The 26,269-nt window shown below is 48.9% G+C and overlaps 1 protein-coding gene across 1 annotated transcript; it reads left to right on the top strand.

Moving 5' to 3' along the window:
- Nucleotides 1-4,818: 4,818 nt before the first annotated feature.
- FBXO17 (F-box protein 17) lies at nucleotides 4,819-25,461 on the top strand. The gene is made up of 6 exons (XM_080908912.1): nucleotides 4,819-4,940; nucleotides 21,102-21,524; nucleotides 22,069-22,180; nucleotides 23,311-23,406; nucleotides 23,976-24,111; nucleotides 24,855-25,461. Exons 2-6 carry the CDS (start codon nucleotides 21,179-21,181, stop codon nucleotides 24,996-24,998), a joined length of 834 nt encoding a protein of 277 aa, XP_080765038.1. The 5' UTR covers nucleotides 4,819-4,940; nucleotides 21,102-21,178; the 3' UTR covers nucleotides 24,999-25,461.
- Nucleotides 25,462-26,269: the final 808 nt, after the last annotated feature.

Below are 26,269 nucleotides of genomic sequence, written 5' to 3'. Positions count from 1 at the left end.
TGTTTAAAATAGAACCCTAATCCTAACCCTGAAAAAGAAAAAAAAAAAAAAAAACTGTTTAAAATGATTTAAGTGACTCCAACCCCTGACCGTGTCTACTTTAGAGTTTTATATAGTTTCCTTCTTTAATTCTTTCTGGTCTACTCCAAATCTTGATTCCTGGCCAAAGGAATGGGCTGAGGGGCTGGAGCCGGGTCTCAGCAGTCAAGAGCACCTGCCTGCCTGTCACTGCCGTTCCAAACGCTCGGACTGACTTCCTTTTCCAGCCTTTGTGGGCACACAGACATGCGTGCACACACAGAGGCATAAATAAAAATAAAAGTTTTTTTTTTTTTAATAAAGGAAGATGGGATAGTAATTATTGTGTCTGGAATTATTGTTTACCAGGAGGATCCCTGCTGCCAGAGGCTGATCGCGGTCCCCACTGCCTCCAACTGCTGTGGGCAAGGAAGCTTGCCTTCCAGTAGTGTTGACGACAGCAGACTTGTAACTGAAAACAAGAAACTTTGAAATCAGGGGCTGGGGAGGTGGCTCAGTGGTTAGAGCACTGGCTGCTCTTCCAGAGGTCCTGAGTTCATTTCCCAGCAACCACATGGTGGCTCACAACCATCTGTAATGGGATCTGATGCCCTCTTCTGGTGTGTCTGAAGACAGCGACAGTGTACTTATATATAATAAATAAATAAATCTAAAAAAAGGAGAAACATCAAAATCTTCTGTGACAACCTCTCCCTATCTTGCCCCTCCCCCCCAAAAAAAAACTGTCCAAACAGGAAGCTATTGAAGAAGCCTTAAAAATGGCAATAACAGATTGAAGGATCCAGAGGGGTTAGGAACTCCACAAGAAGACCAACACTAACCTGGACCCCTGGGGGCTTCCAGAGCCTGACCCAACAACCAAAGAGCAACCATGGCCTGGACCAAGGCCCCCGCACATACACAGCAGTTGGTCTTCACATGGGTCCCCAGCATCTGAAGCGGAGCGTACCGTTGTGAGCCTGTGAATTCTGCTCCCCTAACTGGGCTGTCTTGTCTGGCCCCAGTGGGAGAGGATGTACTTGAGATGCCAGAGTGGGTTGGTTCCCTGGGAGGAAGGGGAAGGGTTTGAGGAAGGGGCCATGTGAGGGGCACTGAGAGGAGGAGCGCTGTGATTGGGATATAAAAGTGAATTAATTAATTAACTATTGAAGAAGTTACAATAAAGATGTTGAAGTGTATTTCCACACAGTTGATGGTTTCTGGCGGGGTGGAGTGGGGTGGGGCCGGTTGGGATGGGGAAGGATTCAGCTTTCTTAAGGGAACTGGCTGCTAGGGGTTTGATCATGCTCCAATGAGTGTATGAGCAACACAGATTGGACTTGGTGTATTTGGGGGGAGAGGACACGAGGGTGGAAGTGTGAACCTGGGAGGAATGGGAAGTGAGTGTGATCAAGGTGCATTGTATGAAATCCCCAAATAATCTATAAAAAAAAAGTTATTACCTTGGGGGAGAAAAGAGGTTCATCTAAATGAGAAGGGTGTGGTGGTGGAAAAACTTTGATCCAGGGACTAGGGAGGCTGTGGATCACCGTGAGTTCAAAGCCAGCCTGGTTCATTTAGGGAGTTCTAGACCAGTCAAGGTAAGACCGTCTCAAAAACAAGTTCACCCAGATGGGACCAGTCCCTGTTGGTGACAATTACCAATAAGTAAATAAAGGCCACCTGAGCATGCAGGTTGACATTTGTCTTTCTGGCCACTCTCAGCTAGTTGGAGCATCCTCTTTGCAATGGTCCCTGTGGTCAATGTCCGCCATCACCTGGAGACTGCCTCGTCAGACTGGGGAGTCACACAGCAATGGCAACCTTTCCCTTGCCTTCTGCGCTTTCTTTCTGTGAGGCGAGGTCTTTTGTATCAGGCCGTCCTCACACTTCTGGATGTTGCTGCCTCCACCTTCTGAGGGTGGCAGTCTGAGGTGACAGGACCTGTTTATTCAGTGTTGGGCATAGAACCTAGGGTTTTGTGCCCAAGAAGCGAGCACCCTTCCAAATGTGCCGCATGCCTTTCCACCCTTTTCTCTCAGAGCCCAGTTATCTTCCCTTCCGAGCTCACTTCTGCTCCCCCCCCCCCCCCCCCCGCGCACTTAACTCTGCAGATTAGTGTCCATGCGGCTGAGCCCTCTGGCTGGAGTCTGTACAAACCACCCTCAGGAAAAGGGTTTTGTTTATGTGTTGTTCATGGTAACGGTACACACTTTGCCCCGTAGACAAGAGGTCTGGAGGGGAAAGCCTGTTTCTCTTTCAGCTACAGACTCGGTCCAGCCTGGCCCTTCACTAGTGCTTGAGGCTCTAGCATTTGCCAGCCCGCTGGCTTAGTGCAGGGCTGGGGACCGAACCCTGTGCCTTGTGCATGCTAGCCAAGCTCCTGATTGACACAGGCTGGCCTGAAACTCAGTGTGTGGCCCCAGCTAGCCTTCAAACTCACCATACTTCCGCCTGCACTTTCACAGTGGTGGGATGGGCCGCATGTAGCACCGCCCCCAGGCGCTTTGGATATTTATAATTTCCATGCCATTAAGCGAGGCGCACCACCCCCACGCTGCTGGGAACGCCACCATACTGCTGGGAACGCGTCCTAACTCACACAGGGCTATGTTCCTCTTCTCCCTCGCACTAGCTACAGTGGGTTTCCAGTGCTTGCAGGCAAATGCATTTTAACCCACTTCGCCTATCAAAGCTCTCCTCCGAATAATACCTGTGACTTTCTTCCCTAAAGCTTCCCTCCCCGCCCTCCCCTCGCCCCCAACAATTCCGTTGTCAGGCAGGGGCAGTGAGTAAGCCGTAGGTACAACCTCCATGTACGTCCCAAGAAACACACACACTCGCAAACTCAGCCTGGCGGCAGAAGCCTGAAATCTCAGTGCTCTGAAGACAGAGGCAGGAGGATTGTGAGTTCGAGGCCAGCCTGGGCTACAGAAAGTGAGAAGTATCTTGAAATAAAATGCATAAGAGGCTAAGATGGCCCCAGAAACAACTTCACAGGCCATATGAAGCTCAAAAAAAAAAAAAAAAAAAAAAAAAAAAAAAAAGGCTAAGATGGTAGCTCAGTTGTAAAGAGCTTGCTGCTCAGGGATAAGTATCTGAGTTTGGTTCTCCCATGGAAAAAGCAAAATGTAGCCCACACCAGTAACCACAGTCCCGACGGGGTGAAAAGCAGAGGATGCCTGGGGCTTCCACATTATTTGAGAGACCCTGTCCCAAAAAATAAAGTGTAGGCCTAGCAAGATGGCTTAGTGTATAAAAGAGCCTGCCTAACACCTGAGTTCAACCCTCAGAAGCCACTGCTGAAGAAAAAAATTAACTTTCTGAAAGTTGCCCCCCCCCCCGGGGCTGGAGAGATGGCTCAGTGGTTAAGAGCACTGACTGCTCTTCCAGAGGTCCTGAGTTCAAATCCCAGCAACGACATGGTGACTCACAACCATCTGTAATGAGATCCGAAGCCCTCTTCTGGTGTGTCTGAAGACAGATACAGTGTTATTACATCATATAATAAACACATAAATTTTATTTATTAATAAATACATAAATCTTAAAAAGAAAAAAGGAAAGTTGACCTCTGACTTCCACACGTACAACAACACTCACATGCATGTGTTGCGCCCACACACAATAAAAACATAAGAGATAAAAAAGCAAACGAATAAATAATGAAAAGCGATTGAGAAAGGCACCGGAAAAGACCGGAGAGATGGGTCTCTGCGTTTGCTGCCCTCCGGGGCTCACAGCACCCCTGACTGCCTCTTCGGATACCGTATGCATGTGGTTCACATACACACAGGGAGACAAACATTCATACACATTGTCTTGGTTAGGGTTTCTATTGCTAAGATGAAACACCACGACCGAAAACCAAGTTGGGGAGGAAAGGGATTATGTGGTTCATGCTTCCAAAACAGGGCAGGATCCTGAAGGCCTGGGCTGATGCAGAGGCCATGGAGGGATGCTGCTGACTGGCTTGCTCCTCATGGTTTGCTCAGCCTGCTTTCTTATGGAACCCGGGACCACCAGCTCAGGGGCCGCCAACACCCGCCATGGCCTGGACCCTCCTCCATCGATCACTGAGAAAATGCCCTACAGCTGGATCTCATAAAGGCTCCTTCCTCCCAGATGACTGTAAGTTGTGTCAAGTTAACACACCGAACCAGCCAGACCACACATAAAATGAAAATAAATAATAAATCTAAAATAATAACAATAACGGACAGATACTGGTATCTGCCTTGGAACCTTTCACTCAGGAGGCGGAGGCAGGTGGATCTCTGTGAGTTCCAGGCCAGCCTGATGTACAGAGTGTTCCTGGACAACTACATAGGAGTGGGGGATGGGGGTGGTGGTGGTAAATATATGCGTAAGTAAATAAATAAATTAAGGAAGCGTCGTCATGGGGTCTTCATAGACCAGGAGGATGCTGAGGGGAAGGGGGTTCGCTAAAGCTGAACAGCTGAGTGGCGACTGCCGCGGAGTCGGCGTGTTAAACGGTTCTGCTGGATTCTGTCTCTGCTTTCCTCCCCGGGTTTCAACTCTGCGAAGGTCAGAGCAACAGCTGAAGCGTTCGCTAGAGACCGGGAGGGAGGACTCACCCGGGAGACCGAGTAGGAAAGGCTGCCTGGGGCGGAAGAGGGGGCGGGGCGGGGGAGGGATGGAGGCAGGGGAGGTGCCCCGGGTGTGCACCAGGGGGTTGGCAGCCACGTCGGGATGGGCGGTTCCCAGCCCGCAGCCCTGGGCCCGATTCACTCAGGCTGGGACGTTGCTCGGTGCCCCCCAGAATCCCGAGCATAGGAGAAGACGGTCCAGCAGGATCCTAGATCTCGGGGCTCCCCATACTCGGGGTTAGTTGTCGACTCCTCCAGGCGCCAGGCGGGGATTGATTGGATCTTCCCTGCGACCTCGGATCAGGCCTCCAGGTGAGCTCCGGGAGGGTCCTGTCCACACCATTAGCTGGATCAATCTGGTGAACCGAGGAGTCTCTGTACTGGTCCTGTGCGCCCTCACCCCACCTCCCACGCCCCTCGGGACGCAGTCTCCAGGAACCCCTACATTTGTTCCCAGCCCTTCTGTTGTGCAGCGCTCTCTTACGTCCAGATAGCTATGCACGGGCAAGTTGCAAAGCTGCAAGTTCCACTGAAAAGACTTTACTTTTCGTGTGTGTGTGTGTGTGTGTGTGTGTGTGTGTGTGTAGTTTTTCTTTCGTAGTTCTGGCTGGCCTTGATTTGTACACCAGGCTGGCCTTGAACTCAGAGGTCCTTTTTTCTCTTCCTCTTCAATTCTGGGATTAAACCCACGCGCCGCCACACCCTACTATTTTTATGAATGGATATTTAAAATAGCATACAAAGTAATGGGTTTCATTTCCCAAGTTTCATACATACTTTGTTTTTATGGAACTAGGTCTACTGGGTCGATGGTGGCCCGGCAGGAAGAAAATGCCTGACGCCAAGTCTCCTGATTCCAAGGACTCAGAGTTAAAGGCGAGAATGTGCCGTCCCTCTGACTGCCGCATCCTAGCGCGCACACACATCCAACCATACGCAATAATGCCATCAACTTTTTTATTTAAATTCAATTTAAAAAAAAAAAAGAAGCAGTTCTTCCAACCCCCACTCTCCCAGCTCTACCACGACACTCAAAAATATCTAACCAAAAAGAAAAAAATAGCCTGTCCAGACCAACATGTGTAGAACGGGGGGGGGGGGGGGGGTGGTCCAACAGTAGAACGGGGGTGGGGTGGGGGTTCGTGGCTGGATCATTCTGGCTGGCAGCTCCTGTGCTTCCGAGTTTCAGGTTGTTTCCTGGTTGAGCTACATTGGCACAGTTCAGCTGTGTCTACTCCTCCCAAAGTGACATTTGTTCTGAGGTTAGGCCTTTCCTTTCTTCAGTTTATTCCACACAAATCTGATTTTATGGCTTTGTTTTCTGCCCTGGCGGTCATGTAACTCCTTCTGTAGACCAGGCTGGCCTCGAACTCGGAGATCCGCCTGCCTCTGCACAAATCTGATTTTAAACAGTGACCATGTGCTGATTAGCCTTATGTCCAATGGACAAAGGTTAAAATCCCTTGGGAAGAGGGTATCACAACTGAACCGATGCCCCCATCAGTTTGGCCGGTAGTACATTTCCTTAATTAATGACCCATGTGAGAGAGCCCAGTCGTCTGGGCTGGTGGTCCCGGGTTCTATAAAATAGCAGGCTGAGCAAGCCTTGAGGAGCAAGCCAGTAAGCAGCATCCCTCCATGGCCTCTGCATCAGCTCCTGGCTCCAGGTTCCTGCCCTGATTTCTAGATAATGAACTACAGGCTATAAGTTAAAATAAACCCTTTACTCCCAAAGGTGTTATTGTATTTTTTTCACAGCTATAGAAAACCTAACTAAGACAAATTATCTAAATGTCTCAAGAGAGTAGCAACAAATAGACCAGTCGGAGGGACAGAATTTATAAGGAGAAAAAGGGTTCCTTAAAGGAGCACCCACCTCCTACACGGCCAGTTAAAACTGCAATGGGGTTACTTTTCAAAATATGGATAATTTGTACATCTGGGGAAATGGCCAAATCCGTGAAGCATTTGCCTGGCGAACACATGGACCTGAATTCAAATCCCCAGTACCCAGAGAAAAGCCGGTAAACCCAGCACTGGGAAGGCTGAGACCGGAAGGGGCGGGATGTCTCTGGAACTGACAGGAAGTTAGCCTGATCCCCGGGCTCCAACCAAAAACAGCTGGAGAGTGTGAGGAGGGTGCTTAAGCTGGACTTCCAGCCTCTGCACACACCAATGCGCACACACGCATGGCTAATTTGTAAGCATTACTGTATCGCCTTTTACCTTTCTCTGCTTTGTACTCCTTGGATAGCTAATTAGAAATCTTTTTTTCAAATTTGTTTTGGGTTTTTCTTTTCTTTCATTCATTCATTCTTTTTTTTTTTTAAGCTATGGTCTCACATTTATCCCATGCAACTTACTGTGTAACCCCTTCAGTATTCTCAAATATACTGAGATCCTTCTGCTGCCTCTGCCTCCCAAGTGCTGAAATTAGCCAGGCATAGTAGTTTATGCCTTTAATGCCAGCAGAGGCAGCCTCGTCTACAGAATAAGTTCCAGGACAGCCAGGGCTACATAGGGAAACCCTGTAGCAAGAGAGTAGGGGAGGGGTTGGAGGAATGGGTGGGAATAGGGGTGATTTGTTTTATTGTTTTATTTTTATGTGTGTGTGTGTGTGTTAGGGATGCAGGTGCTCACGGAGGTCTAAAGAGTCTACCAGGTCTCCTAAAGCTGGAGTTGCAGGCAGTTGTGAGCTGCTGATTGTGAGCACTGGTCCTCAGTGGGAGCAGCAAGAGCTCTTAAGCACTGAGCCTACTTGCCAGCTCCACCTCGAGATCTTTTAAAGAACTTCTTTTTGTTTTAAGTTATTTATTTATTATGTGACTACACTGGTGCTATCTTCAGACACACCAGAAGAGGGCATCAGATCTCATTACAGATGGTTGTGAGCCACCATGTGGTTGCTGGGATTTGAACTCAGGACCTCTGGAAGAGCCACCAGTGCTCTAACCACTGAGGTATCTCTCCAGCCCCTCAAACAAATTCTTGCATTGTCATCTCAACTTTTAGACAATGTAACCACTGAAACCTGGGATGAAACAGGAAACAGCTGTCTCAACTCCACAAATTCTGCCCTTTCCTAGAAGCAGAACATTGTTCCTAGCTTCTTCTTTCTTGCTACTTTAATCATTTTTAAAAATTGTATTTCTGAGTTGGAGGAGTGGATCAGAAGTAGGCCACTGCTTAGAAATCCCCCAGTGAGGGGCTGGGGGCATGGCTCAGTGGTAGAGCCCCTGCCTAGAATCCCCCAGTGAGGGGCTGGGGGCGTGGCTCAGTGGTAGAGCCCCTGCCTAGAATCCCCCAGTGAGGGGCTCAGTGGTAGAGGGCTAGCCTAGAATTGGGGAGGACCTAAGTTCAAACCCCAACACAGCAAAAATAAATAAAACAGAGTAGGGCACTTTTATTAGACTAGTGTATCACCACACTGAGCTCAACTTTTCTTTCTTTCATTTTTAAGAAGTGTTTATTTTATATATGTGAGTACACTGTAACTGTCTTCAGACACACTAGAAGAGGGCATCAGATCCCATTACAGATGGTTGTGAGCCACCATGTGGGTGCTGGGATTTGAACTCAGGACCTCTGGAAGAGCAGTCAGTGCTCTTAACCACTGAGCCATCTCTCCAGCCCAAGCTTAGCTTTTCTATATGAGTATGTTTTAAGGTTTTGGAAAAGGGTTGGGTAGTAGTTTAGTGGATACACACACACACACACACACACACACACACACACACACACACACACACACAAAGCATGACTGAGTAGAAATGAAGCCGTATGGGATGGGCCCAGTGGTCCAGACTCCGGAGAACTGGGCCCTAGATTTCTTGTCCTAGTTCTTGAGAGACATAGCGGGAGGCCTCTGCTCAAACCAGATCATAGTGCAGCCTCTCATCCCAGACGCCACATAAGCAATCAGGGAACCCAGCAAATCACAAATCCCTGAACGAGGTCCACCTAGGTCAGTGGTAGTAAAGAAAGTCCTTTCTATTTCCTGCAGAAGGAAACCAGACACAGCTTTCCCCCCAATTCTGTTTCTGTGTTGGCTCCTTACAAAGCCTGCCAGACACATGCTGTCTTGTTTTGCAAATCCCCCATCAAAACCCCTCAGACCTGAGACCAGGTATGGTGGTACATGTCTGTGCAGTTAGGCCCCCAGGAGGTTAGGGCAGGAGGGTCATGAGTTCAAGGTCAACCTCTTGTCTCAAAATGAAAATAGAAGCTGGTTTGGTGGTGCACACCTTTAATCCCAGCACTGGGAGGCAGAAGTGGGCAGGTCTCTGAGAGTTTGAGGCCAGCCTGATCTACACAGTGAGTTCCAGGACAGCCAGGGCTATGCAGAGAAACCCTGTCGCAAAGTCACCCACGACCACAAAAGACCACCCATTCAACCTGGGAGTCTTTCATGGTTCTGTGTTCTGCTCCTTGCTTTACAGGTTACTTTCTTGAGGGAGTTGAGCATATCTTCTTCCCTTCCAAACCTCAGTTTCCCTCGGTGGAAAACAGCATCAATATCAAGGGGTTGTTGGGCTCTGTGAAGGTTTCCAAACACTTTCCTGAAACCTAGAGCAAAGTAGATGACAAGTCGGCACATCTGGTAAAGGACATTCACTGTGTTCTCTGGACACAATGCCATGTGTGTGTGCATGTGTGTGTTTGTGTGTGTGTAACATGACTCTTCTATTCACCTGTATAGACATTTTCTTAACTACTGCAGCCTCTTCAGCTCTGAAGACCATTAACTGTTCTTGGGTCCTCTCTGATTCCTTCCTTCCTTCCTTCCTTCCTTCCTTTCTGGCCTTATTGTAGGTTACCTAGGGTCTGGGAGGCAAACAGTCTACTAAGCTCCAGCCCCAGCACCTATTCTTGGCTTTTGGTACTGTTGTTATTTAAGACTTGGTTTTAGGCAGCCCAGGATGTGTTTTTAGCCAAGGATGTGTTTGAACTTCTGACCCTCCTGGCTCTGAGTGCTGGGGTCACAGGTGTGCACTTCCACGCCTGGTTTATGCAGTCCTGGGGATCCATCCCAGAGCTTTGAGAATGCCAGGCAAGTGCTCCATCAACCCCACAGCTGTCTTGGTTAGGGTTTTACCACTGTGAAGATGCACCATGACCAAGACAACTCTTATAAGGACAACATATAATTGGGGCTGGCTTACAGGTTCAGAGGTTCAGTCCATTATCATCAGGGCAGGAGCATGGCAGCATCCAGGCAGGCCTGGTGCAGGAGGAGCTGAGAGTTCTACCTTTTCATCTGAAGGCAGCTAGGATGAAGGTCTTAAAGCTCACGCCCACAGTGACACACCTACTCCAGTATGGCCACACCTTCTAACCGTGCCACTCCCTGGCCCAAGCATCCACAAAAGATCCCAGCAACCCAGCACTTCTAACTTACCTTCTCTCTTCTATGTTTCTCCCTCCCTGCCACCCAGTCTCACTTGGTCACTTGATAACCTAGATTTTTTTTTTTTTAAACGGAGCCTATTCTCTGTCTTTTTTAAATTCAGCCAGAGGCCCTGTGGGGCTGTAAGACAGGCTCTCTGTCAGCTCTGTCCCCATACAGAGCACTGCCCACATTCCTCCTGTCCTGCACCAAGGCTGCCATATGGAGCCCACATCCTAGCCCTCAGTGTAATCACAGCGAGGCCTTCATTACCGCAGTGAGCCATTTGTCAAGGGCCCTGAGCCGAGAGCGCGTTTGCTTTCTCCTCAGCTGTTACAGTTACCGATTATGTGTCACCACAGATTCCAACACACCGCCTGGAGCCAGCCAGACGATTTAGGAGTCGGAACAGCTTTTATTTTTAAAGTGTATTTATTTATTATGGCTGGCCACTACCCCTGTAACCAAAGATGGCTTCGGATGCATGATCCTCCTGCCTTTACCTCTAGGCCAGAGGTTCTCAACCTGTGGGCCGAGACTCCCTTGGGCGTCACGCATCACACATTTACTGTTACAACTCATAACAGTAGCAAAATTATAGTTATCGAGTAGCAATGGAATGATTTTATGGTGGGGGTGGGGGAGGCCCACAACATAAGATTCTGTCGTAAAGGGTCACACACAGCATTAGGAAGGTTGAAAACCTCTGCTGTAGAGTGTTGTAGGTGTGAGTGAACTTCCACATCCATCTCTAACAATCTAAAAATGTATTTATTTCTTATTGTGTGTGGGTTACTTTTCAGTTATGATAAGCAAGTGAAGGAAGAAAGGGTTCATTTAGCGCAGGGTACCAGGGGGAGAGATACGCCATGTTGGTGGCATCATGGAGACAGGGTGGAAAACCGCGGGCCATATTACATCCACACAAGAAGCAGCGAGAACAGGAAATGAGAAAAAAAAAACATCTAAAACCTCAAAGCCCACCCACTGTGAGGCGTTTCTTCCAACAAGCCTTCGTCTTCTGAAGGTTGCTTGGGGCTGGAGAATTAGCCAAGTGATTTAGAGCTCGGGTGGCTCCTCTAGAGGACCCGGGTTCAACTTCCAGTACCAACATGGCGGCTCACAACCATCTGTAATTCCAGTCCTGGTGTTACATCGCCCTCTTCTGGCCTCCATGGGCACTGCACAGATATACACGCAGGGACATCCATACACCTGAAATAAAAAATCTTTAAATGAGTGTCACTTCCAGCCAGGTGGTGGTGGCACACGCCTTTAATCCCAGCACTCTGAGGCAGAGGCAGGCAGATCTCTGAGGTGGCGGCCATCCTGGTCTACAGAGCGAGTTCCAGAACAGCCAGGGCTACAACAGAGATGCCCTGTCTTGAAGAAAACAAAACAAAAAAATAAATAAAAATAAAGTTATTTCCAATTGTCTCAGCACCATTTGTAGAAAAGGTAACCTTTGCCCAGCAACAGCTCCTCTGAGAATGCCTAATACTGCCAAGATGAAAAATTCCATGTTTTCTTTTGGCTTTGTTTCTACAAGAACCAAAACTAGCCTTATTCCTTTCTCTTGTTGTTTATGAAACAAGCAAAACCCCCACAGTCATGGTTTTGATTTTCTTAGACTTTTCTGATCAATCACAATTCTTGGGAGGCTGGGGGCGTGGCTAGAATTGCATGGTCTAGCTTTCCTAGGTACAAGGTCCTGGCCTGGACCCCCAGCGTAGCAAAGCACAAAGCACATAGAAACTTCTAAGGTGGATGGCTGTGTGTAATGTTGAATTGTTGGGGATGTTAGCCGGGGCAGGACTGGTCCCAGCATGGGTTTTATAGCTATTAGCTGAAAGGCCATGCAGAAATATATATTTCATAACCAACATATGGGGAAGGAAAGCCTTCTGGAATCTTCTCTGGCTATAAACAGGCAGACAAAGGTGAGTGGAAATTTTAGGGGTAGGAGTACTGTCCTAGGAAGCCCTAAATTGTTACTGGGTTGGGCGGAACTCTAAGCAAGATGCTACAGTGCCCAGAGTTTGAAACAAAGTTTCCAGATACATTTGAGAGTCCCGTCTGCTAGCATGGACCTTAAATACAAATTTTCCGGTCTATGCAGAAGCTCCAGCCAGGGATATGAAAACATTAAAGAATACAGGATGGCCAGGGCTATTCAGAGAAACCCTGTCTGGAAAAAAAAATGCAGAATGGAACAAAAGAGGGGCTCATCAGGTAAAGAACCCACGTGCCAGAAGGAGACATTAGAGTCTCCCAATTGTCCTGCAGCCTGCACACTAAGGCATGCACACTTATGCACAGTAATTGTTTTTTAACACAGAACGCCTTTTCATTGGTTTGCCCTGCAGCTGTTAACTGATTTAATTCCCTTCTCTCTCCTCACCTTCATTTTGTGGTCCCGGTAAATAAACTTACAGCCATCTTAAGCTTCCTTGTATACGAATAGCTTTAATTTCTCTTTATCTCCTTATGGTGCTGTGCATGAATTCATGGTTATGAGCATGCTAGGATAACACTCTATCTCTGAGCCGTGCCCCTAACCCTCACTGGTGGGCACACACAATTTATTTTTTAAATTAAGGTTTATTTAAGTTTAACAATTTTAATTGGATAGGTGTTTAGCATGCACCACATGAATACAGTACCTAAATAGGCCAGAAGAGGACTTCAGATCCCCTGGAAATGGAGTTACAGGTGGTTGTGAATTACCATGTGGGTGCTGGGAATTGAACCCAGATCCTCTGGAAGAGCAGCCAGTGTGCTTAGCCAATGAGTGATCTCTCCAACCCTCTTGAGTGTTTTATTGTACAGTGAAATACATACTTACCTTATGAGCCAATAATTCCATTCCTAGGTATTTACTCAAGAGAATGCACCCTGTGCCCACATACACCTTCGTACACGAACACTCACAGCAGCTTCACTCCTAACAGCCCCAAATGGGAGACAACTCTAGTGTCTATCGAGGTGAGTGGATGTGGACTGTGGTTTGTCTGCATATGACTCCGCAAGAAAGGGGGAGTGGGGCTGATGGCTCCATCCAACAACGTGATGAGCTGCTGCCAGCTGTCTGTTTTAAGGAGGAAGCCAGATTCCCGGACTGTGCGGTATATGTGTCAGTCAGAGACCAATCAGGAGCCTGGAATCATGTAGTCACTGGAACCGTGATTGTTGATGTTTCAGAGCTAAGAAGAGCGACAGGAGCCAGGCAATGGTGGTGCGTGCCTGTGATCCCAGCACTTGGGAGGCAGAGGCAGATGGATCTCTTCAGTTCAAGGCACATGACTGTGGTCTCTGCACTTGGGAGGGTGAGGCTGTCAGACCAACATAGCAAGACAGTCCCAGGAAAACAATACAAAGCGAGGGAAACAAACAGGCGGGCAAGACGTTTCAGTGCAGCCTGTCTTTGGTTATTTTGTGGGTTCTTCTTTCTTCTACCCTCTCTACCCTTTCACCCCCTAGCACAACACTGGACAGAGAAAAAGAAGGATAGAAAAGAAAGGCGGTGACTTATTGTTAGACTACTTCCTACTGATTAGGGGTGTTCCTTGGGGCAAATTTGATCGTCACTGTCAGGGCATCTAGTTTCTTCTTGTTTTCTTTCTTCTTTGCTCACAACTACTCAAATACCAGCAGCAAACAACCCACCCCTCCTCTTAGGGCCCTAGCTTTCATATATTCTCTGAAAAATCCCCCAGAATCCCAAACAGTCACAAAATCTATCTGCCGCTGGCAAAATCGCACCCCTGCTAGAGCCCGAGACAAACCCTAGTCGGCTGCTGTGGGCAGTCCGAAGCAGCGCCATATCCCACGCCTGGGAGTAAAAGGAAACCAAATTCCCATCATGTTTCTGTGCTTTTCGGAGAAACCAAAACTCTCACTACATTTCAGTGTGTAAAGACACTTGCCACCAAGACTGAGAGCCTGAATTTCATCCCCAGAGCCCATGATGGAGGAGAGAACCTGCAAGTTGTCCTTCTATATGTGCATGCACATGCTTACACACACACATACACACTCACACACATATACACACATACACATACACACTCACACATACATACACACATTCACACACACATACACACATACATACACACACACTCATATACACACACAGTCACACACACATATACACACATATACACTCACACATATACACACTCACACACATACATACTCACACACACACTCACACACATATGCACACACATACACACTCACACACACATACACACTCACACATACACTCAGACACATACACACACTCACACACATACACACACACTTACATATACACACATACACACTCACACATACACACTCACACATACACTCAGACACATACACACATACACACACATATGCATACACACTCACACACATACACACATGCACACACACTCACACATACACTCAGACACCTACACACACTCACACATTCACACACACATACATAACTCCCACATATACTCAGACACCTACACACACTCACACATATACACTCACACACACTCACACATACACTCAGACACATACACACACTCACACACATACACACATATACATACACACACACATACACACTCACACATATATACATACACACTCACACACACATAGACACACACGTACACACGCATGCACACACACACAATGAAAACATCATTTTGGAAACTGGAAATACGGCTCAGTAGTTAGTAGCACTTACTGCTCTTGTTTAGGACCTACATGGTCACAATTATCCTTAACTCCTGTTCTAGGAAATCCAGTGCTCTCAGATGACTTGTGACTCAGGCACCAGACACGAATGCCGTGCACTTATTACATTCATGCAGGCAAAACATTTATTCACATAAAATAATTATTTTTAAGCATCATTTTATAGTTATTTTATGTTATGTGTATGAGTGTGTGCTTGAGCATGTGTCTGTATTCTTTGCTACCTGGGAGACTGAGTCAAGAGGATACTTTAAGCCCAGTAGTTCAAGGTCATCCTGGTGGACCCACGTAGATCGAGGTGTCCACTCCCACAGAAACACAGAGACTGAGAATGATACAATAAGCAAGAGGTTTAATTCCAGTGCACTGGGGTCATTCTGCAAGTGGGGCAGAGACGACCCCGAGGTTTCAACGTACACAATTTTTATACAGTTCTGAGGGCAGATTTCAGCAACAATACAGGGTGGTGGCGTCTCATTGGTGGGTTACAGTGACCCTTGGATTCACTGGATGAGGGGTTTAGGCTGATGGTGATAATGCATATTTGGGACTTTTCTATGAGACCTCGTGGCTGTCAGCCAGTAAGTTCTGTCCTTGTTTTGTCTCTCAGAACTGGGTGTTTTGAAAAAGTCTCAGTGAGACCAAGAACTTCACAACATTCGTGGGTGTTTTGGAAAGTCCCTGGGTGGGGGGGGGGGCATCTGCAACTTGTCCCTAGGTGGCCTGGCCAAGAGTCTCACAAGACCATTACTAAAAAATGGAAGGGAGGGAGGGAGGGAGGGAGGAAGGGAGGGAGGGAGGGAGAGGAAAATGAGTACCTGGCTGTAATCTTGGGAGATAAAGACAGAAGGATAAGAGGTTCAAGGCCAGCCTCGGCTGCCTGGACTCTGTTTCAAAACTACCAAGAAGGGCCATTGAGATGGCGCAAGGAGAAGGTACTTGCCAGTGAGCCGAACAACCCGAGTTCATCCTCGGAAACAAGCCGGCAGAAGGAACAAACTTTCCCCACATTGCCACACCCATGCTGAGCATACATGCACACAGCACGCACTCTGTAAACAAGTGTTAAACATCTAATCGAACAGAAAAGAAATCAAAAGGAAGAACAATAAAAAATGAAATAAAAGAACGAAAGAAAGAAAAGAAAGGAAAGAAGGAAGGAAGGAAGGAAAGAAAGAAAGAAAGAAAGAAAGAAAGAAAGAAAGAAAGAAAGAAAGAAAGAAAGAAGAGAAAACTGCAGCCCCAGACGGAACTGCATTTGCCGGAAGTGCACATCCAGTAGGATGCCACACAAAACCGCATACAGGGAAGTGTCTGGAGCAAGGTGGTGCCGTCAGCCACATGTAGCAGGAGCCAGGTGCTGGAGAATCCTGGCGATGCCATAGATGGGCCAGAGCCCGCAGGCACATGCCACAGAGAAGCCCAAAAGCTGCGAGAACAACCCAGCCGCCTGCCACGTTCCTCTAGCGCCCCCTACTGGAAGCCTGTAGCATCGTGGAACCTGTCAGAGGAAAAAGGGACTTCTGAAGACTTTTTATTAAAGGGCTCGATTTCAGCCCAGTGAATGGTTCATTGCCGTGTTTCACAGCAGTTCAGTGCTGCGATCCTAGAAGGCCTAAGGCTAAGCCATATTCTAAAACGACTTGCACTAAAGTGAGACCCTGTATGAATAACAACACCAACAAAAATAAAAACTACCGTCGAATTCTAGAATACTTGAGGGCCGGTGACAAGGCTCAGTGGGAAAAGGCACCTGGTGACACGCGTGGCAACCTGAGTTCGAACCCCAATGATGCACACGGTGAAAGAAGAGAACTGAAATTGTCGTTATAAAAAAAAAATTTTTTTTAAGCAAAGAAAGGTGACATATGTTTTTTTATCCCAAGACACACACACACACACACACACACACACACACACACACCTTAAAAAAGAAAAAAAAAATTGGATTTAGAGTGGAAGAACAAGGATAGATGGTTGCATAAATAGTGATTTTTTTTCCCCCGGTGCTCTGGGAACTAACTGGACTGAGCCAACTAGCCCACACCCAGGGGTCCTCTATCTCACAGCTATAAGATGGAAGAGGAGTCCGGGTCACCTGACAATGGCTCTGACATTGGTCCTCATGTTGGGAATGCTAAAACAGCTGGCCCAGCCCTGCTGTCTTCAGCACAGCGCCCTCAAGTGGCCGGCTGAAATGTCAGCAGCCGACTCCAGCAGGGATGTGCTGGGGCCAGCTTGCGCTGATAAACTGCCTCCGTCTCTTTCCAACCTCGAGGCTCTGGGGCCTCAGCTGGGCAGTGTGGTGGTGTGATTCACACCCCAGGCAGCAACCAAGGCTATAAACGTGAGTCTGCCCACCCACCCCCGTCCTGGCCAGCTGTTAACTACTTAGCAACGCTCTAGGACTCCCGAGAGGGATCGTGGCTCTACAGAGACATTTTTAGACTGCCACCTGGAAAATCCCTTGGCAGCTTCTCCAAGTGACAGAGGCCTTGTGACTCACAGAATTACGGAGCTACGTGTTAGATAGGAAGTACCATCGTAATCCTTTTTGGAATGTACAGTCATAGGTCCTTGCAGATGGAATGCTAGCAGCATCCCCAGTTACCATGCCAACCAAAGATAACCAACCAACAAACATGCGGGCTCAGACTCTCTTACCATGAGCCAAGCAGCAAGCAGGCAGTATCTAATTTCCGCCAAACTGGTGTCAGCCAGTGATTGACGTTTAGCCTCCAGACTGTGGGAGTGAGGTACCATGAACATCCCCACAGAGGGGCCTGGAGTTCCTACATGCAGCAGACAGGTTTCAAGCTTTGCTTGGCTCAGCCTTGCGCCTCCTTCCTCTTCTTTTTCTTCCTCTCCATCTCCCTTTCTTGAGGTTCTAACCAGGGCATCAGGCAGAAAAGAAAAAAGCTTTTCCATCCAGCCCAACAGGTGGGCTCCTTGCTTTTATTTAATGTGTAGGGGTGTTTTGCCTGCTTGTATGCCTGAGTAATACATGTGTGCCTAGTGCCCACAGAAGCTAGAAGAAGGCATCAGATCCCCTGAAACTGGGCAGTTATGACCAACCATGTAGGTGCTGGAGAATCCAACCAATCCTCTACCTCAAAGGCATACGGAAGTGTGTATCATCCTCAACGGAGGGCTCGCCAAACCTAAGGCCCTGAGGTATGGGGACCTGTGTGGCTGAGGCAGAGGGAGGGAGAGGAGAAGAGAGAGACAGTGGGCAGACATGTGGAGCCTTATGGCCCCCAGAGAGGATTCTGCCTTTGGCTTGAGGACAGGGAGTTGTGGAGGGTTCTGAGCCGCACAGGACAGCACCTGACCCATGTGTGTCCTCTACCTGATTGCTTACAAGGAAGGAAGCTAGAGCCAGGAGATGGTGGTGCGGGTGAGAGCCGATGACAACTAAGGTCCGAAGGTCATTTCTGACAGACCATCAGAGCAGCCACCAAAGGAGGAACAGTGGTGGGAGCCTGGAGTGGGGGAAGGTCCCTGGAAGCTCGGTGAGGACAGCGACACATTGCTGGTGGCTCCAGCAGAGTAAGGACTCCACCTTTGCATCATGGCTGTCCCCGATGACCTTGAGGTCACAGCTCGCTGAGAGAAGGTTCAGCACCTGGGCACGGTGATACATTGTAACTCCAGCACGTGGGAGGTGAAGGCTGGTGGAGTTCATGTCAGCCTTGGCTACATAGCAAGTTTAAGAGTAGCCTGGGCTACATGAAACCCTGTCTGAAAACAATTTAAAAATGGAAAGAAAGAAATGGAAAGATTCAAGAGATACTGAGGGCAGAAACCACAGATCGAGCTTTCTTGGATCTTGATTTGAGAGACTTTCATTAAGCTGATCTAGAACTTAGAATGTTCTAGAATCATGGGTGCACACACTACTGTACACAAGTGGGATGAGGGGCGAATTTTACTATAAAGAGGCAAAAGGAGCCAGGTGTGGCCTGGCTCGGTTGTAGAGCCGCTACCTAGAAATCACTAGTGCAGGTCTGAGGTGCAGCTCCATGATAGAATAATTAATTGGCTAGCAGCACGAGGCCCAGAATTATACCCTCAGCACTGTGGGAGTTGGGGGGTATGGAGAGAGAGAGAAAGTGGGGAGGAATGGTGGAAGACAGGAAACAGTCTAAGAGGAAAGAGGGCCCTGTCACTAATTGCAGCACTTATATAAAGGAAGGCTACAGTCAAGAGAAGGCCAATGGGGGCTGGAGAGATGCCTAGGGGTTAAGAGCACTGACTGCTCTTCCAGAGGTCCTGAGTTCAAATCCCAGCAACCACATGGTGGCTCAGAACCATATGTAATGAAATCTTTTTAAAAAAAAAAAAAAAAAAAAAAAAGATCAATGGAAGACAGTCTCTAGTTCAAAAAACCAGGTAGCTCCAAGTCCAAGGCTGGAGTAGCTAAAAGGTTAGAAAACAGGAAAGGGGACTACAGCATTTCCCTGTGGCCTGCAGTTAACCAGTGAGTAGTCAATTAAAAAGAATCAGGCGATCCAAAAATTTACCTTGTGGCCAGTCATTAGGGATGGAGTAAGATGCCAATGGGGAAGCCAAGGATCTGGAAAAACAGCTGGGCATGGTGGCTCACCTCTGTGAGTTCAAGGCTGAACTTCACTACATAGGGTGTTCCAGGCCAGCCAGCTCTATATGGTGAGATTCTGTCACAAAAACAAAACAAAACAGAAACCACAAAGCAAACGAAATAAACCAAAATGGTTCTAGGGACCATATTACTTCAGGAATTGTCGTCATTTAACCAAGATGGAAGAGCCTTATAAAAACGGTGTGGCCATGGCTAACACTTGGGAGGCAGAGGGAGACCCTGGGTTTAAGGACAACAGCCTAGACATCATGGGGAAGAGAAAGGGAAGAAGGAAAGGAGGGAGGGAGGGGAAGAGATGGGGGAGGGAAGAGGGAGGAAGTGAGGAGAGAAAAAGTAAATATGAGAGTCTGATTCCCAGGTAGCACTGAAGACAGAGTGATGGGGTGGGGCTTGGAGGCTTATGTTTTTCCAAAACCTGCTTTATTAAGAGTTCTTAAACATTTTAAACTCCCTTCTAACCCACCAGAGGTAGTGGAAAGGAAAGGTTGATAGGGCAAAGGAGGATGTGGACCAGTTTCGAAATAGTTCTTGGGGGGCCATTCCAATCCTTGTTGTCAGGATAGTAGCAGTTCAGTTCACAGGAATCCACAGTGGTAGATTCCATCCACTCGCAAACACCATTCACAAATCAGCATCAGCAGTTTGATCAGGAAGAAACCACCAGGCTGTGCCAAGGAAGTGGCGAGAAGCCACCAAAACACAATCAGAAGACCAGCAAAGAGTGGCAAGGCGAACCAATACCACACAGCCTCATCCACTGTCTGCTGGGTTATATTTCTACCCTTTCCAAACATCACATGTTCTCTCGAGCATCTGCTCTAGCAAAATATCACATGCCCTTTTCCAGGCAGCTTCCAGAAAAAAACACCACATGCCTGTTCTCAACAAAACATTCTCCCACATGTCTGCCTCAGCAAAAACATCTCCTCATAAGACAGTTTCCCAAAAAAACATCCCATGACACAACTGAATCTCCGAAGAAACCAGGAATTTCCACTTCAAGGGCTGACTCCACAGGGACTGCCAAGTAAGACTGTATTGTTCCTATGGGTAGAGGAACAGAGGAACTCAGAGTTGGAATTCAAACACTAGGTGTGAAGAGACACTAAAAGATCGAGAATGCATGCAAGACTTTTAATGGTCAGCCATGGACTTGAAGCCAGGTACGGAAAGAATGAAGGGCAACTGAAGGGGTGTGGGAACGTAGGATTGGTCACCAACGTGACCTGGAAGGGTCTTCAGTCTCCAAGACACTGGAGAACGTGAAGGAGAAAATGAAATGATGGGCCCTGGGTCAGAATATGGTGGGTAGTAGACTCACTGTCCCCATGACAGATCTTCCAATGGGGGCCTGGGGGAAGGTAGAGACGGAATGGTCTGGATGCAGCTCGGAAGAACAAGGACACTACTACTGGTCTGGAAGGAGCATAAGAGGAAACTTGGATTCTAAATAAGTTCAGGAAGAAAGTGGCGAGATATATATAGCAAATTCCAAGGCCCAGAAATGGTTTTCCCCTCATTAAACTTTGTTGTTTGTAAAAAAAGGTCTCGCTGTGTGGGACAGGCTAAACTCAAATTCACAGCAATTCTCCTGCCTCTGCCTCCAGAGTGCTATCATTACAGGCAGGCACGTGCTCCAACACACCCTGCTGGGATTGTATTAGGCTTGGAGGGGGTCTTTGGCCCCAGAGGAATAGGTGTGTTCTATATCCTTGTCTGCCGCCAGGTATCCAGACTGGGTACGTGACCTTGGGAGGCTGACCCACCAACCCTTCTTCACCTGGAGGAGACGGGTGGCGCGACATGGGAGCCCGGCCCTCGAGACGACAGATGACCGAAGCTCCGCGCGTGGCTTTGGCCGAGCTGCCCCCGGAGCTGCTGCTGCAGGTGCTGAGCCACGTGCCTCCTCGTGCCTTGGTGACCCGCTGCCGGCCGGTGTGCCGCGCCTGGCGCGACCTGGTAGATGGCCCAAGCATATGGCTGCTGCAACTGGCTCGCGACCGCAGCGCGGAGGGCAGAGCCCTCTATGCCTTGGCCCAGCGCTGCCCCACGGATGGCGACCACGACGAGTTCCCACTCTGCGCCCTGGCCCGCTTCTGCCTTCGAGCGCCACTGGGCCGCAACCTCATCTACAACTCATGTGGAGAACGTGGGTACCGGGGGCAGGGCCTATCGCCAGGAGGCGGGGCCCCCTGGTTGGTGGGAGGGGCCTGATGCTTGGAGAGTGGAATGTGCGAACTGTTAGCCCCGCCTACCCATAGAGGGCGGAGCCTCATGCCAAGAAGGCGGGACCTAATCGCCCTGGAGACCCAAGAAGGGGGCGGGGCTTAAGGGAAACCGGCTCAGAGGGCATGACCTACCGAGGAGCTAAAATGTAGGGGATTGGGCAAAGGAGGAAGGCGCAGATTATTGCATAAAACATTGAGTGCGTCACCTGAAAGGGGGCACGGGACAAGGCTGGAGGGTAGAAAGATGGGACCAAGGGGGACTTAGGAGTCTGACCAAGCAGAAAGCAGAAACAAATTGGGTGACAGTGTCGGTGAGGCCAGAAATACAGGCACTTGGGAGACAGGATCAGTAGGAAGCCGCCAGATAGAAATGTACTGGAGAGGAGCTGGTGGGCAAACTGCGAGGCCTCTGAGCCTTGAGCTGAGTCGTGAATGCTGTTTACTCAGCCCCGTTGTGTTCTACAGAGGGCTTCAGAGGTTGGGAAGTGGAGCACGGCGGGAACGGCTGGGCCGTGGAAAAGAATCTGACACTGGTGCCAGGGGCTCCTTCCCAGACCTGCTTCGTGACTTCTTTTGAGTGAGTGGCCCCTGATGCCTAGGGGGTGGGCCCAAAGATTGTGTTCCGCTTCGAGCTGCTAGGCCTGCTTTCACTCTCCCTTTCCCTCCCTCCTTCATTCTTTCAACAGATATTCTTAATTATATATATATATTTTAATTTTGTGTATGTGTGCAGAGGTGAGCTTTGCTTGTGAGTGCAGGCGCCCAAAGAGACCAGAAGGGGGTGTTAGACGCCCTGGAGCTGGCACTCTGGGCTTTTTATGTGACTTGGGGATGGAATTCAGGTCTTCACACACGAGGCAAGCATTTTACCTACTGAGCCATCTCCCTAACCCCTGACTCCGGCATGCTGGGATTCCAGGTATGTGCTACCTTACCTTGTCACATCTGACTCTGGTCTAGGAATGACATCCAAGTCTCCGGGGATGACAGACACTAAATCATGCCCCTGAATCTGCTAAATCTATCAACACGGGTATTTTTTCTTTCCTCAACGTATAATGAGAAACTCGTGCATAGAGCATAGCTAATATCGAAAATACAGTGTCCGGGAATAATGGCACAAGCCTTTGATCCCAGCATCCCCGCGGCAGAGGCAGGTAGGGATCTCTGTGAGTTTGAGGCCAGCTTGGTCTACACAACAAGTTCCAGGTCAGTCAGAACCACATAGCGAAATCCTGTCTCAAAATAAATATAAACAAATAAAAAGGTGAATGATAGAGTTGGGGTTTGAGCCCAGATAACCTGGCTCCATTTTTTCTGATTTTTTTCTCTGTGCTGAGACAGAGTCTCATATAGGCCAGGCTGACTTCTAATCCATTGTGTAGGGAATACTGGCCTTGAATTCCTGATCCTCCTGCCTCCACTTCCCAAGTCCTGGCAGCACAGGCCGAAGCTACTATGTAGATAGATCTCCACTATCATTTATGATGTTCCCATGCATACTTAGGTTTGCCCTGACACGGTTCACTTCCACTAACAAGCATCTATGCTTGTCTTTTGGGCCCCCAGAATCTTAAGAGGCCCCAGAATTCCCTGCTCAGCTGCCTAGTGTGTGGGGCGGCTACTTTAAGCATGGCGACCATGAGAGGTTTCGTGGAGGTAGTTAGTTTTAAGGACTGTGTCTCAGCCCCAGCATCTCCCTCCCAGGTGGTGCTTCAAGAGACAGCTTGTAGACCTGGTGAAGGAAGGCGTGTGGCAGGAGCTGCTGGACAGTGCCCAGGTTGAGATCTGTGTAGCTGACTGGTGAGTTAAGACCCAAAGAGCCACCCGGAGCCGCAGCGATGGTAGTGGGCTACAGTCTCGCCCCCATCAGCTCCACTGGGTTGGGCTCCCCTTTTCGGGAGGTACTTAGAGCAGCAGAGCTAGGGAGGGGAGGAGCCCTGTTGAGTCCCGAGAGCCCCTTCCTGTATTTCCCCCCCCCCCACCTCTTTCCACACAGGCAGGCATTGTGCACACAAGTCCACTGAATAGCTCCGAGCGATCATCTCACTCAGAGTCAACCCGAAAGTCTTGTGGGGTTGATGGAGCTGAAGCCCTGGCTAGAGCCACAAGAGCCCCCTGTGGGAGAGCATTTGCTCTCTTAGGCTCTGGTTCCTTCCTAGGTGCGTGGCTCTTTCCTAGAACAGCACAGCTCACTTTCCTATAACCACAAAGACTTCCAAGCCCTTTACTCGGGGTGGGCTCCTCCCACATTGTTTAGCTCCGCCCCCATGAGTCAAGCCGCTCTTAAATGGATAGATCTTGGTTCGGGTGCAAGAAAGCGCAGCAGCCCTCAGACAGCTGGGACCTGAAGATGCACAACCACCTTACAGGTGGGGCGCCCGTGAGAACTGCGGCTGCGTCTACAGGCTTCGGGTCCGCCTACTGGATGAATATGAAAACGAAGTGGTCAAGTTCTCTGCTTCACCCAACCCAGTCCTTCAGTGGACCGAGAGGGGCTGCCGGCAAGTGAGTCCTGACTGCTCACTCAACCCTGGCCATCTTATTAGATCAACAGCCCAGTCATGCAGTATTTACTAAATACCTACCGTGTTTGAGGTACCCTTAAAGGGGTTGTAATGTATGAACCAAAGTCCTTGGCCTGTTACTATCCTAGAGTTGAGAAGCTGAGGCGCAGAAAAGCCACAGTGGCCTTAAATCTCACAAAAGCATGCAGGAGACAGGCCTGATCATGCACACTTCAAATCACAGCACTTTAGGGGACTGAGGTGGGAGGATCAGGAGTTCAAGGCCAGCCTGAGCTACCTAAAACCCCCCATTTCAGTAAGTGGCAGGGCAGGCCTCTTAATTCCAGCATTTGAGAGGGGGAGTCGGGCGGATCTTTGTGAGTCTGAGGCCAGCCTGGGCTATAGAACCTCAATCAGTAACATGAATGGGGATAAAATTGAGGGAGGCACCAAAGTTTTGGCTCATCATGTCCTCTAATCCCCTAAAGCTCCACATAGTCTCATTCCCTACCCCAGCCCACCCCTACTCTCCCCAGTCTGCGGCAGGCACTCGTACCTCAGGGTCTGTGCACTTCCTCATTTTCACACTCACCCGCCTGCCTGCCGGAGGATGCCTGCTGCCCTTGTGAGGTCTTCAGCCCCTCCTTTAGCTGCTGACCTCACTGCTGTGCCCCCAGCACCTAGAGTACGGTCAGGCGCCACCTAGGTGCTCCTCGCTCGCTCTGCCCCTTTCCTGTCCCACAGGTCTCTCACGTCTTCGCTGACTTCGGCAAGGGCATCCGGTATGTGTCTTTTGAGCAGTATGGAAGAGATCCGCGTTCCTGGGTGGGACACTACGGTGCCCTTGTGACCCACTCCAGTGTGCGGGTCAGGATCCGTCTGTCCTAGCTGACCGGCTTGATTGGGACTTCTGGGACACACTGCCTTCTCGTGGATGGAATTCAAACCAAAGGTGGTTTTGCCGTCCCCAGCTCGTGTCTATCTGGGGGAAAAGGAGATCCCGTGACAAACCCGGGGCTGCCAGCTTGTTCATAGCTTCCGTCTCTCAAACAGAGACTACCGTGACGTGATGCAGACATCTCCAGGTTGCTAAGCCTGAGAACTACTCAGTGGGTAAACTGTGTCCAAAAAGGCAAGCCAAGCCAGAGCTGACAGCACACACTTCCAGTTCCAGCATTCTAGATAGATGCGGGAAGGTCAGGAGTTCAAAGTCATCCTCAGCTACATGAGACCCTGTCAAAAAAACAAACAAAAATCCAATAGACCAAGCTTGGAGTTATAACAAAAGGAGAAAGCTACTTAAAAGACAGTGACTTAAATTTTTTTTTAGTTGTCTGTGTGTGGGTCTGTGCATGTGTGTTTGTGTGTGGATTTGTGCATGTGTGTGTCTCCGAATGGGAGTGTAAGAGTCTGAAGAGGGAGTTGGAGTTAACAGGTGGTGTGAGCCATCTGACCTGAGTGCTTGGAACAGAACTTGGGTCTTCCGAAAGGGCAGCACTTACTATGACTTTTAGTTTGTATAGAGCAGTGGTTTTCAACCTTCCTAATGCTGCAGCCCTTTAATACAGTTCCTCATACTGTGATGACCCCCACCCATAAAAGTTATTTTCATTGCTACTTCATAACTGTAATTTTACTAGTTTTTGAATCATAATTTAAATGTTTTCCAATGGTCTTAGGCGGCCCCTGTGAAAGGGTTGTTCAACCCGCAAAGGAGTCGAGACTCACAAGTTGAAAAACCAGTGGTGTAGACCAACACATCCCGGCACATATGGGGGGGGGTGGGTCAGAGCACAACTTGCAAGGGTAGGTGTTCTTCTTTTACCAAGTGAAACCAGGGGATCAAATTCAGGTCACCAGCCTTGTTGGCAGCCATCTTTAGTCACTGAGCTGCCACACCAGCCCTGTGGTGACTCTCATCTGCGTGTTTTTGAGATGGGTTGATTGTTAGCAGGGAACAGTGGCCACTGGGACATCTCAGAGCCAGCTATGGGTCTCTATCCACCTGGAGGACAGGACTGTATACTATCTGTCCTGTCTGTCTGTCCTTCCCTGCTGCACCTCACCTCCTGCCCTCGACCAACCCTCCTGTAGAGATGCCTAGCACCGGACAGGCTGTGGGGGAGCCGCCCCTAATGCTACTCTAAATCCTTCTAATC

Source organism: Micromys minutus (genome assembly GCF_963924665.1).
Source record: "Micromys minutus genome assembly, chromosome: 32".
NCBI lineage: Eukaryota > Metazoa > Chordata > Mammalia > Rodentia > Muridae > Micromys > Micromys minutus.
This window is presented reverse-complemented; position numbering and strand designations above follow the sequence as displayed.

Bases quoted from the DNA above. Each gene is read 5' to 3' on its own strand.
- FBXO17 (XM_080908912.1), top strand. From the start codon at position 21,179: ATGGGAGCCCGGCCCTCGAGACGACAGATGACCGAAGCTCCGCGCGTG. The intron at 21,525-22,068 runs GTGGGTACCGGG...TGTGTTCTACAG, and splicing joins CTACAACTCATGTGGAGAAC to AGGGCTTCAGAGGTTGGGAA. The intron at 24,112-24,854 runs GTGAGTCCTGAC...CCTGTCCCACAG, and splicing joins CCGAGAGGGGCTGCCGGCAA to GTCTCTCACGTCTTCGCTGA.